The sequence below is a fragment of the Oncorhynchus masou genome, unplaced genomic scaffold (genome assembly GCF_036934945.1).
Source record: "Oncorhynchus masou masou isolate Uvic2021 unplaced genomic scaffold, UVic_Omas_1.1 unplaced_scaffold_2055, whole genome shotgun sequence".
Taxonomy (NCBI): domain Eukaryota; kingdom Metazoa; phylum Chordata; class Actinopteri; order Salmoniformes; family Salmonidae; genus Oncorhynchus; species Oncorhynchus masou.
This window is the reverse complement of record NW_027008542.1, coordinates 32,421-45,444: the sequence shown is the minus strand read 5'-3', so window position 1 is coordinate 45,444 and position 13,024 is coordinate 32,421. Positions and strand designations below refer to the sequence as shown.

At 42.5% G+C, this 13,024-nt stretch overlaps 2 protein-coding genes across 2 annotated transcripts; both read left to right on the top strand.

The window, feature by feature from the left end:
• The first annotated feature begins 461 nt into the window (after positions 1-461).
• Positions 462-2,774, top strand: LOC135532836 (myeloid-associated differentiation marker-like). Its single transcript, XM_064960272.1, has 2 exons — positions 462-1,168; positions 2,177-2,774. The coding sequence occupies exons 1-2, from the start codon at positions 902-904 to the stop codon at positions 2,762-2,764; spliced, it is 855 nt and encodes a 284-aa protein (XP_064816344.1). The 5' UTR covers positions 462-901; the 3' UTR covers positions 2,765-2,774.
• A 3,188-nt stretch (positions 2,775-5,962) lies between these two features.
• LOC135532835 (myeloid-associated differentiation marker homolog) lies at positions 5,963-9,847 on the top strand. The gene is made up of 2 exons (XM_064960270.1): positions 5,963-6,638; positions 6,866-9,847. The coding sequence occupies exons 1-2, from the start codon at positions 6,429-6,431 to the stop codon at positions 7,508-7,510; spliced, it is 855 nt and encodes a 284-aa protein (XP_064816342.1). The 5' UTR covers positions 5,963-6,428; the 3' UTR covers positions 7,511-9,847.
• Positions 9,848-13,024: the final 3,177 nt, after the last annotated feature.

Genomic DNA, 13,024 nt, shown 5'->3' with positions numbered 1-13,024 from the left:
TGTTAGTGTATTTGTATGCTGACGTCATGAAATGAATGTAACTGGACAATGAAGTATTTCGTATCGTATACATTATACAGTAGGCTATGGTATATAATACACAGCAAGATCAGCTCAGTATATGTACTACTTAAATAACTGAGGTATTATTCAATTTTACTGATAAGAAAAGGGTGACCAACTACACCCTATTTCATAATCACACAGCATTGACATCCGGGGCATGACACACACACACACACGCATGCACAAACACACGCATACACACACACACACACACACACACACACACACACACACACACACACACACACACACACACACACACACACACACACACACACACACACACACACACACACACACACACACACACACACACACACACACACACACACACACACACACACAACAAAGCCTATAATCAAACATTCACCTGAGTACCATTTGAGGAAGGCCTGATAAGGTAGCAGAGGAAGTGGCAAACAGTCTACACCCTTCTCTGCATTCCTACACTACCGTGGCCCTGTCAGAGCAGTCCAGACTTTACAGGGGATCACATACAGGAGTATCAGATACAGGAGGATCGCATACAGGAAGAGGAGAGGAAGAGAAGAAGACAGAGGCCTGAAGAGACTGACAGAGAGTGTCAGAGAGAGGTGTGACAAGTAGAGAAAAACTAGTTTTTGAGTCAAGTCAGGGAGAGGAGGCAGGGGGAGCTCAGAGAGAGAGAGCTGTCCAAAGAAGTGAAAGAGAGATTAAAGTGCAAAGAGATCAACAGTGAAAAAACTCGGTGAGAAAACAAAAATAGACATCTACAATCGGTTTGAGTAGGTTAAAAGGTACAACCGCCGTACAGTACTGTACTCGACAGCCGGATTTGACCAGAGCTAGCATCGCCATGGTGACCCTGGACACGCGGACCTTGACGGTGCCCGTGGGCATCGTGAGGATGCTGGAGGTGGTCCTCACCTGTATCTCCTTCAGCCTGGTGGCCTCGGTGGGTCACTTCGGCTCATCCTACTGGGCCTGGTGCATGTTCACCTGGGTCTTCTGTTGCTTCGTCACCCTCCTCATCCTCATCATGGAGTTCACCACCCTCCATGCCCGGGTGCCCATCTCCTGGGACGACTTCACCACCGCCTTTGCCATGCTGTCCACGCTCATGGTGGGTAACGTCCACGGCGTCTTTTGTCTTTGGGTTAGACTATAAGGGGTAGAATCCAGATAACATACCTACATATTAGTGTCAATGTGTGACAGTTACATTTGAGACAATATAAGCATTGAAAATTAGAGTAGAGATGGATGTGTGTAGTTTACTTTTGTGTAATTGTAAATCAATTAAAAGGCGATTTTTGGGAAATTACACATCAATCTTCCCTGCCATAGACTAGACTTCTGTTGGAGGAGGTGTACTTGTACATCACACTGCTTCATACTTCAGAAACAGGAATTAGGTTCCTGTTCTGGCCCAGATTACTTACTTTTTTATAAATATATTTTGCCCTTATATAGTGAGTATCAGCCCTGGACCTTGATCAGACAGTTGTTGTTATCATACGGTACATGAACAAAGTGGTTAAATGAAACATGCAATATTTTAGTACCACTTAGAGTTGTTGGTTGATCCAATAATGGCAACTATCGCTAGTCGTGTGCGTACATTTACTCTCACACTAATTGCGAATGAACTTATACTGAGACATAGACGCCAGCAGATACTGATTACTGTAGTAATAGTCATTTCTAATTGCTAGTTCCACTGAACTAGAACAAGTTATTGATCAAAGTGATGATCTCATCTTCAGTATGTCACAACAGCAAGGCAGCTAATCTATCTTTTTCTCTAGTGTAGTCCATATATCACCTCTAGTCAGATCAGTGAGAAAATTGGCTAAATGCAATTAAAGGAAAGGCTTTAACCATTAATAAGGTGTGCGTTGGACTTCCTGTAGCTTTGCCAATATTTTGGAATGGTTTATTGAGTAGGAGCTACATTGGTAGTAGATTAAGTAGAAGTATCAGGTGATACGCATAGAACTTTGACAACTTTAATGAGTCAATTAAGTCCACTGACATTCCATGTTATTGTCTTCAAACTCTGATGTTGTTTATTAAATTCCATTGCTGTTATTCATCCACCATCATCATCTATTGTCTTGCGCTTTAACAGGTGCTGGCTGCCTCCATCATCTACCCCACCTTCTTCACGTGTGTCTCCTGCGGGAAGCAGATTGCCGCCACCGTCATTTCCTGTCTGGCCTTCCTCTTGTACGGCACGGAGGTGGGCCTGATCCGGGCCAAACCCGGCGAGATCAGCGGCTTCCTCTCCACCATCCCGGGCCTCCTCAAGGTCCTCGAGGCCTTCGTGGCCTGCATCATCTTCATCTCTCTGGACCATGGCTCCTACTCGCGGTTCCCAGGGCTCCAGTGGTGCGTGGCGGTCTATTCGCTATGTTTCATCTTCGCCCTCATCATCATCCTCTTTACTATCTGCCGCCTGCTGTCGCTCTTCCCGTTCCCGTTCGACAAGGTGCTGACGGGCTACAACGTGCTGGCCGTGCTGATGTACATGACGTGCGTGGTGATATGGCCTCTTTATAGCTTCCAGAACAACCACAGCAGACCCAGCGGGTGTGGCCGCAACTGCTACTGGGATAACCAGGTTGTAGTGGCGTTCATGACCTGTTTCAACCTTGTGGTTTACATTGTGGACACGGTCTACTCTTTCAGGCTGGTGTTCTTCGTCACCCCGGCTTAGGACAAAGGTCAAAGGTGAACTGGCCCCGAAACACAGTGCCGGATCTTAAACAATAGACTGAACTTTGCTTTTGTATAAATACAGCAAACTGTAACCATGCTGTTTTTTTGGAACACTAATTCGTATTGGGAGAATGTCTCTGTATGGTGGATAATAATTCACAATTCACAAACCATGAGGTGGATAAGAATGTTCTGAATGCTTGGATCCGTACGTAGATTCAATGTATATTTTGTCTTCCCGTTTTTAAAATACAGAAGGAACTATGCAGTGCGCCCTACGCAGTCCACATGGGCTGTAATCAAAGTGAATAGAAAGATCAAAGAGCTGTTCTTGATATGTTCATTTTATTCTCATATTCTGTTCTCCATTTCATCTCTGTCTCTCTGGCCTTGATTCAATCAGTTCAGCGTTAACCCCCGATAACCCACAACTGCATAGCAGATCATTGGTTTTACTGATTTGACAGCTCCAACGATGTTACATCTTTGTCATGGCCCAAATAAAAACAGATCTGCTATGCAGTTGTCGGCTATCACATCTCTCTCTCTCTCTCTCTCTCTCTCTCTGTCTACTGTACCTACTCTAATCCTAACAAACATGCAATCCAGACAGATATGACAGAATTCAGCTCAAACATGAATCTGAATAAGTAAAACATAACTATTGACATTTAGCTGACGTGACCAAATTGTTTTAATAATGTTATATAACAATAAAATAAAGAAAACATTTGCTTAACACCTATTCTCTTTCTACAACACTGTTAAAGGACATTCAGCAACGCTCCCTCCCTCTCTATTTGCTAGGGTATGTCTGCTATGAGAGGCCTATTGGATGAAATGGCATGGGATGTCGAGGTCCAGCCCAGGGCTTTGCTTTCATGTCTCTTTCTGTGTTTGCTGAGTGCGGCGGGGAATCCGACAGCGAGACAAGTCTCAATCACACTCCGCTCCGTCCCACCTGGATGACATCACTCTCTTACACAGGCAGCATCTGAATCCCTCACGGACCGTGGCTTACCACAGATTCGATTTGATAGGGAACATATTGGGCCATTCTGAGGCTGCTAAACTAATTATAATTTCTAAAAAGACAGCAGAATAATTGTGGTTGGTGATCTGTTTATGGTAATGATGTCAAGGTCTCTCATGCCCACACTTTGCTTTGTGATACATATGGCAGGGGTTATTCCTTTCTTCATGAGAGAAATTAAGTTAAGTGACGAATGAAGAATCATTGTCCCAAAACAGAAGCCAACAGAATGATGGAGGTTCCTGATCTGATTATGGTAATGAAGTCAAGGTCTTTTATGGCCACATCTTTTCTTCTGTCTTGCAACCTTTGACAGGGATTATTGATTTGTTCAAAAGAGAAATGAAGTTATGTTGCTGCTGTCTCCTTGGCACAGATCAAGAGGGAGGTAAAAGTGAAAAATGGATGAGGCAGATATAGAGAGAGGGAGAAGTGAGAGTGGGAGAGAAAGAGAGAGAAATAGAGAAAGAGAAGAGGGAGAGTGAGATAGAAGGAGAAGTATATAGAGAGAGGAGAAGGAGGAAGAATATGAGGGTATATAACAGTGAGAGGGAGTTAGGCAATGCACTGACAATATTTAAAGGGATCCTTCAGCTGAGACAGCTGCTGCTGTTGACACAACCATGCATTCTCCATAGACAAACATTGGCAGTAGAGTCATTTTTCATTATTATGTTAAACTGCCCTAGTGGCACCAGTGAATCCAAATGCAATACATTTTGTAAATGATTCCAAAAATCTAGAGTGTTACATTCAAAGTTGGTATGGTACACTCTGAACTGGGTCAGTAGTATGCATATAAGTAAGTAAGCATTTCAGGTCTACACTTGTTGTATTCGGCTCATGTGACAAACAAAGTTTGATTTGATATCATATTATCTTTATCAACCAGAACATTATTCGATTTCCATTTTCAGTGGAAACAGAATAGTTCCTCTACAAATCCTTTGCCTACCACTCCCCCCCTTCCCCCCATCTCTTTCTCTCCCTTTCTCAAGAACATGGATGAGGATATTAGTCAATAGCCATCAAGTGTCAAAAAAGAGCTTAAGTCAAGTTAGGAACATTAAACTGAACAAATGTGAGATCACTTCAAAAGCCAAGGGTTCCCTGGTTGGGGGATGTGCACTTGGACCAGAGCTGGGTGCAAATAGTATCAGACATCTTTCAAATGCTGTAGTTGTGCTTGATTGAGCTTACCTGACACAATGGATCCAATAGAATAGTCTCAAAGGTGCAAACTCCACTGTCTTTCCAAGTAGACTCAATCAAATGCTCAAAGTATTTTAAAGATTTCAAATCTTACTTGAACCCAGGTCTGATATGGTCCCACTCCCAGGGATTGGGTCAGTGTTGAAGTTTACCTTTGACAGAGACCAGAGTCCATCATGTGTGGCGTGGGCGAGCCAGATAAGACTGGACCGGCTTCCAATGAGTGCCTTGAGTCTGGGTCGTAAAACGTGCAATTAAGCCAAAAGAAGGCAGGATACACGATAGAAATAGAATGAGCAGAACGGGCTTGGAACCTCTAAACTCATGGGTGCACTCGCAAAGGCTGCCTGGTATTGTGATGCAATTATTTCCAAGGTAATTATTTCCAAGAATGTTTATTGAAATGTTTTTTAATTTAACCTTTATTTAACTAGGCAAGTCAGTTAAGAACAAATTCACAATGACGGCCTAGGAACAGTGGGTTAACTGCCTTGTTCAGGGGCAGAACAACAGATTTTTACCTTGTCACCTCGGGAATTTGATCTACCAACCTATCGGTTATAGGATTAGCATTGAAAACATGACCAGCGGCTGTAGACAACTTTAAAAATGGTTAAATGAATAAAATGACAGTAAAACAGTTAATCTATTTGTTTGCTGAGTAATAGTCTGAAATTCACCTCCGTTTTATTTATTTTCCCCTTTGATGGTGAACTTTCTGTACTTCTACCATTCTCTCCCCAGTCATTTTCATTCAGGCGCTGGTGCAATGAATTTGTTTATTTTAGAATGCTTTTGCATTTAATTATTAAGCTATCCTAACCTCTGTTATCTTCAACCTAGCCTATGGGTACACTCGCAATGGCTGCAATCATTGACATGAAGGAGGAGGCCCGTTCTATTCACTCTATTTCTATGGGCTTACACACCATCATAAACACAGGAGGAGTTTGGCTCGACACAGGCATGCTCTGGTCTCCACAACATGGGGAAGGAGACTTGGATAAGGCAGGAATGAGAGAAGGTCTTACCTCCCTTGGAATTGTAGTGCTTTACTGGAAGGTCCTTAGTCGGCAGGGGGATGCACAGAGAGACAAAGACGGTAGGAGAGGGAGGAGGAGTGAAGATGTCAATGTGACACAGCGGAGAAAAGAAAGTGACAGCAGAAAATTACTGGGTGAGCTTCCATGAAGAGGAGAATGTAAGTCTTTAAGAGGCAACAGGAAATGAACACAGTTCATTGAATCAGTGATTCATTCAAATGTGAAATATGTGCATTTGGTAAAAGAGAGCAAAGGAGAGAGACAGAAAGAAGAACATTAGCCAGAAGAAAGAGAGAAAAAACAAAAAGTCAAGGAACCCTTGGTGAGTGAACAGTCACCCAGTCCCTAGATAGATCCTTCAACAGTATCTCAACATGGTGAACGTGGACCTGAGGTCTCTCACCCTGCCGGTGGGCATCATCCGTATGTTGGAGGTGGTCCTCACCTGTATCTCCTTCAGTCTGGTGGCCTCGGCAGGCCATGTGTTCTCCACACACTGGGACTGGTGCATGTTCACCTGGTGCTTCTGCTGCTTCTTCTCCCTCTTCATCCTCATCATGGAGTTCACCCGCTTCAGCGCCAAGGTGGGGGATGTTTACTGTCTGGATTTGATGGAATAGATTGGTGGGAGGGGAATTTGTGGCTCACGTGTATCGTAGCTTATGTGTATCTGTCTTATATATTTCAAATGTCTATTTCTATTGTAAAGCAGTAGTAGCAGTTGCATGTTTTTCAGGAAAACATATTTTTCAGGAAAACTCTTGGCCCTAGACATAACCTTTCCTCACATCTCCCTCCTCATCATCTCAAGGTGCCCATCTCCTGGGATGACTTCACCACGTCCTTCGCCGTGCTGGCCGCACTAATGTGTTTCACCTCCTCCATCATCTACCCTACCTTCTTCACCTGCCCCACCTGCTACCGCCAGATTGCCGCCACCGTCAGCTCCCTACTCTGTCTCGGAGTGTATGTCGGCGAGGTGGTGTTGGCCCGCCTCCGGCCCGGTGGTGAGATCAGTGGCTTCCTGTCCACTGTCCCGGGCCTCCTCAAGATCCTGGAGACTCTGCTGGCCTGTATTATCTTTACGTCGCTGGATCCGGCAAGGTTTTTGTTTCATCCGGGACTGCAGTGGTGCGTGGCGGTTTATTCCCTCTGCTTCATCTTCGCACTCGTCATCATCTTCCTCACCGTCGGTCAGCTGCTGTCGCTCTTCCCCTTCTCGTTTGACAAACTGCTCACGGTCTATAACATTCTGGCCACCATGATGTACATGACTGCCACGGTCATCTGGCCGCTGTATAGTTTCGAGAACAACCCCCGGCCCGTTCCGTGTTCCCCCTGTCCCTGGGACAATCTGGTTGTGGTGACGTTCATGACCGTGATCAACCTGGTGATCTATATTTTGGATACGATCTACTCGATAAAGGTGGTCTTCTTCACATTGGATGAGGAATAGGCCACATTCTCAGGAACCTTCACTCCCACTTTTCCAGAACCGGTCAATGACTGACACACTATCATATTGCATGGAGAAAATACTGTTTACTGAATAAGAAACTCCAGCACGTTGGTAATCTTGATTCTCCACATATGGTTGAAAAGATCCATTTCATTTCTAGAGAATGAAGAGTTTATTTTCAAATCAATGACTGAGAGCTTGGAAGAAGAACAATTGCAGAACGTTGGCAGAACATTTGCTGATGTCTTTTGCTTCAGACATGTGGAAGATATGTAGTTATTCCTATAACACTGTAAATCAACTCTTATTGCAGATGAGGATTCTACAGGCAAGGACACACAGTTTATCACTTGTAGCTATTAAAGTGTGCAGTGGGAAGCTGAGTTAATGATTGATCGTGTCGATTTCGTAGAAATAAAAAATACAGATTTTTGGATTCTGATGCAAATACAATATGAATGTCTAATCTGGCAACATGGTATGTATAACCATTCCTTTGGGCCAAAGGCACAATAGCAACAATATAGATTCTGCCAATTGCAAAGGATTTGTGATCTTATATTCATGTTGACCACTTCTTTCTTGGTTGTTCGACATGTTCTCTTGTTGTACTGCTAGTTGGCTCACTAACTGCCAGATGGTTGATGACCTGCTGAAGTGCTATGTGGACTGCACACTAAAAACAAACGGTTCTACAGTATATAGAGTCAAATAACAGTTGTTTGGCTCATAACGATAGTGTATCCTATTTTGGTACTATATAGATCCCTTTTTTGAAGGTTCTATAAAGAACCATGTTCACAAGGTTATAAATGGAACTATTATGGTGCTATAAAGAAACCTTTCCTAAGGTTCTAAAAATAACTTTTTTTAAAGTTCTACATAGCACCAAAAGGGATTCCGCTATCATTACAACATTTTTTGGTGCTATGAAGAACCCTTTTTAATGGTTATTTATAGAGCCTTTATGGAGAATGGTTATATTAAATTAAGAACCTTTCTCAATCTCAAAGGTTCTACAAAGAACCCTTTGAAGAACCAGAGAGAGATATTTATTCTGGTTAGACATCTACTGTTAAAATTCCATAGGTGTTGTTGAATCAGGTGTGGTAGCTCTGGAACAGCTGGGGTTCTCTGAGGAGAGAATTGAGAACTGCTGGTTTAGGTATTTTTTAAAAGACTGGAGTTGGAAGGGGACTCAACTCAAGAACTGATCTTTCATTATGATGTTGACCTTTTCTTAGAAGCCCATAGAATAGGGAGAGGTAATCAGAGAAAGTTTGTGTACAGGACAGGGGACCTTCTCCATTGAAGTGTACCATCTTTCAGGTGCAGACATAGGGTGCATTCAAAATGTCCAGTAGTGCACTATATAGGGAATAGGGTGCCATTTCGGAAGCATCCATAGACACTTCATTCTGTCTGCTTTTGAATGGGCTTGACGATTATATCCTCAAATTCATGAAAACACATTCATTTAAGATATATAAAAACTGATATTCGTGTTTGTGGATTAATTTACTTCTGTTAGATGCCTTTCATTAAAACCTCTATGGGATCGGTGACCCACCCTCAGGATGGTTGAGTTAACGTGCGCTAATGTGATTAGCATGACATTGTAAGTAACAAGAACATTTCCCAGGACATAGACATATCTTATATGGGCTGAAAGCTTAAATTATTGTTAATCTAACTGCAGTGTCCAATTTACAGTAGCTATTACAGTGAAATAATACCATGCTATTGTTTGAGTGCACAGTTATGTACTTAAAATGTATCAATAAACCAGTAAGGCACATTTGGGCAGACTTGACACAACATTTTGAACAGTAATGCAATGGTTCATTGGATCAGTCTAAAACTTTGCACATACACTGCTGCCGTCTAGTGGCCAAAATCTAAAGGGTGCCTGGACTCCTAAGTGATATGATGGCCTTTCTATTGCATTTCAAAGTTGATGGGACAAAAAATAATAATTGAAAACTCATGTTTTTCTTTGTATTATCTTTTACCAGATCTAATGTGTTATATTCTCCTAAATTAATTTCACATTTCTACAAACTTCAAAGTGTTTCCTTTCAAATATGCATATCCTTGCTTCAGGTCCTGAGCTACAGGCAGTTAGATTTGGGTATGGCCTTTGTATGCAAAAATGTAAAACAATTTGCCTACAACAAACTTGCATAGCGTATAGAAATGATTGACAACCAAAATCTACGGCAACATGCTAACAATAGAGATGTGTGAATGATTAATGACACACATGAACCTTTGTTCCCTCTCAGCTCACTGTATGATTGAACCAGAGAGTGTTGGACAAGGGCTGTGCAACTCAAACAAATGTTCAGAAAAGGGAATCGTGTCAGTTCTTGTCACTGTCTATCCGCAACAGTCCTACTGATTCCCGTCATTCGTTACACTCCTGGTGTGATCATATTGTCATTACCCAAAGGTTGTGCTGATGTGGGTTGCTAGGCTGTGTTGCCATTTGCAGTTTATGACTCAATAACAATAGACCTACTGATCAACGTAACCAACTTGAAAATAGCAGAAAGTGATACTGTATTTTGCTCAATAAAAGAAGTGACAGATTTCACAGTTGTAACTTCTGTCTGCTGAAGCGTGAGCTAAATAGTGACTCAATCACACGACTGAGAATAAAAAAATCAGACTCTCGTTGTACTTCTGAAAAGTTTCATTAAGTTTGATGTATAAACCAGTCTGGAGCGAAGATAGATTTGGAATATATGTCATTAGAGAGAAGGGCTTGTCCTTGCAGCATTGTCTATTGTCAAATAAAAAATGATTTGTCATATGCAGGATTCAGTGAAATGTAAACAGTACAGTGAAATGCTTGCAAGCTCTCCTGTCAGCTATTGTTTGTTCTTCTGAATCGACAAAGACTGAGTTTGTTTCTGTTGTTGCTCTGTTTGAGCGCTACAGTTAGTTTACATGCAAAATATTGGGGGAAGTGAGGTTTTGTGGTTTGTGCATAATGTGGCTGACCGGACTCTACCTTGGATAATTTCTACAGAAGGCTACTCCGAATGACAAGAGCAGGTAATAGTCCGAGGAAGTAAAAGAGTAGCAAAACTATGAGGTAATTAAGTTGGGACTAAAGACTTATGATTTATGGATACACTTCATTTCTCATAACTATGGACACACTTTCAAGGTGCATACTTGGACATCAGATGTGCAAACAAAGTTGAACGTTTTTCAAAGAAAATGTTCACAGAATCCTTCTGTCTGGCCGGAAAAAGTAATTTTTTCAGATCTATTTCTTTAGAAATGCGATCAAGTTCACAATACGTGACAGTCAAACAACTGTGCCTGCAGCCAAGGACCAAGGGTCAGTGGCAGCCAATAAATGATGATATCATATATAATCAGACCTGCCTGCAGGCTATTTCAAGAGAGAAATTGAAACTAAATGTGGTGCCATATTTCCTCTGGCCTCTCTTTCTCTCCTCTTTGGTCTGTCCTTTCTCTCCTCTTTGGTCTATCCTTTCTCTCCTCTTTGGTCTATCCTTTCTCTCCTCTTTGGTCTGTCCTTTCTCTCCTCTTTGGTCTGTCTTTCTCTCCTCTTTGGTCTGTCTTTCTCTCCTCTTTGGTCTGTCCTTTCTCTCCTCTTTGGTCTATCCTTTCTCTCTTCTTTGGTCTGTCCTTTCTCTCCTCTTTGGTCTGTCCTTTCTCTCCTCTTTGGTCTGTCCTTTCTCTCCTCTTTGGTCTGTCCTTTCTCTCCTCTTTGGTCTGTCCTTTCTCTCCTCTTTGGTCTGTCCTTTCTCTCCTATTTGGTCTATCCTTTCTCTCCTCTTTGGTCTGTCTTTCTCTCCTCTTTGGTCTATCCTTTCTCTCCTCTTTGGTCTGTGTTTTCTCTCCTCTTTGGCCTGTCCTTTCTCTCCTCTTTGGTCTGTCCTTTCTCTCCTCTTTGGTCTATCCTTTCTCTCCTCTTTGGTCTATCCTTTCTCTCCTCTTTGGTCTGTCCTTTCTCTCCTCTGGTCTGTCTGTTCTCTCCTCTTTGGTCTGTCCTTTCTCTCCTCTTTGGTCTGTCCTTTCTGTCCTCTTTGGTCTATCCTTTCTCTCCTCTTTGGTCTGTCCTTTCTCTCCTCTTTGGTCTGTCCTTTCTCTCCTCTTTGGTCTGTCCTTTCTCTCCTCTTTGGTCTGTCCTTTCTCTCCTCTTTGGTCTGTCCTTTCTCTCCTCTTTGGTCTGTCCTTTCTCTCCTCTTTGGTCTGTCCTTTCTCTCCTCTTTGGTCTGTCCTTTCTCTTCTCTTCGGTCTGTCCTTTCTCTCCTCTTTGGTCTGTCCTTTCTCTCCTCTTCGGTCTGTCCTTTCTCTCCTCTTTGGTCTGTCCTTTCTCTCCTCTTTGGTCTGTCCTTTCTCTTCCTTTGGTCTTTTTCTCTCCTCTTTGGTCTGTCCTTTCTCTCCTCTTCGGTCTGCCCTTCTCTCCTCTTTGGTCTGTCCTTTCTCTCCTCTTTGGTCTGTCCTTTCTCTCCTCTTTGGTCTATCCTTTCTCTCCATTACATTTAAGTCATTTAGCAGACGCTCTTATCCTTCTCTTCGGTCTGTCCTTTCTCTCCTCTTTGGTCTGTCCTTTCTCTCCTCTTTGGTCTATCCTTTCTCTTCTCTTTGGTCTATCCTTTCTCTCCTCTTTGGTCTGTCCTTTCTCTCCTCTTTGGTCTATCCTTTCTCTCCTCTTTGGTCTGTCCTTTCTCTCCTCTTTGGTCTATCCTTTCTCTTCTCTTTGGTCTATCCTTTCTCTCCTCTTTTGGTCTGTCCTTTCTCTCCTCTTTGGTCTGTCATTTCACTCCTCTTTGGTTCGTCATTTCGCTCCTCTTTGGTCCTAAGCAAACTTGTCAATGGAAACTTTGATTTGTGTATACATTACACTGTGAACAGCAGCTCTGATACCTCCATGGGACCAGGTTGATGCGAATAAATCAGCTTTGTGTCAGGAATTCTCTTTGCCTGTCTGGGACGTTGGGTGTGGGGGAGCAGGTGTGCAAAGAAAAAACCTAGTATCTCCAAAAGTCCATTTTTGCAGTTGTTTTCAGATCTAATACCATTGTGTCTTGGAAGTTGACACGGTGTTTCGGATGTTTTTAATTGATCCTTGAGCCATAAAACATTTACAACATATGCATGGCAATGACTACTTTCAATTTATGTAAAATGATCAAAATTGACAAAAATGTAGATAGAAGGGTTTTCAGGGCAGCCCTTGGTGTGTAGAGATAGACTTATGCTGGGGCATTTTACATTGCTAAGGGAGTTGCCTGAAACTTTGGACACAAAGGAGGTCATAGGTTGAGAGAAACTGACTGTCCCTTGCTGCCTGTGTGTTCTGAGTGAACCTGTCCAGCATAATCAAGGTTGGGGAGGAATGCATTACATGTAATCTGTTACATATAATCCATATGCACATACAGTGCAGGAAAGTATTCACTTTTCCACATTTTTTTGTTACGTTACAGCCTTATTCTAAAATTGATTCAATTGTTTCCCCCTCAT

Coding starts and splice junctions, on each gene's coding strand:
- LOC135532836 (XM_064960272.1), top strand. CDS start 902: ATGGTGACCCTGGACACGCGGACCTTGACGGTGCCCGTGGGCATCGTG. Junction 1,169..2,176: donor CCATGCTGTCCACGCTCATG/GTGGGTAACGTC, acceptor GCGCTTTAACAG/GTGCTGGCTGCCTCCATCAT.
- LOC135532835 (XM_064960270.1), top strand. CDS start 6,429: ATGGTGAACGTGGACCTGAGGTCTCTCACCCTGCCGGTGGGCATCATC. Junction 6,639..6,865: donor TCACCCGCTTCAGCGCCAAG/GTGGGGGATGTT, acceptor CATCATCTCAAG/GTGCCCATCTCCTGGGATGA.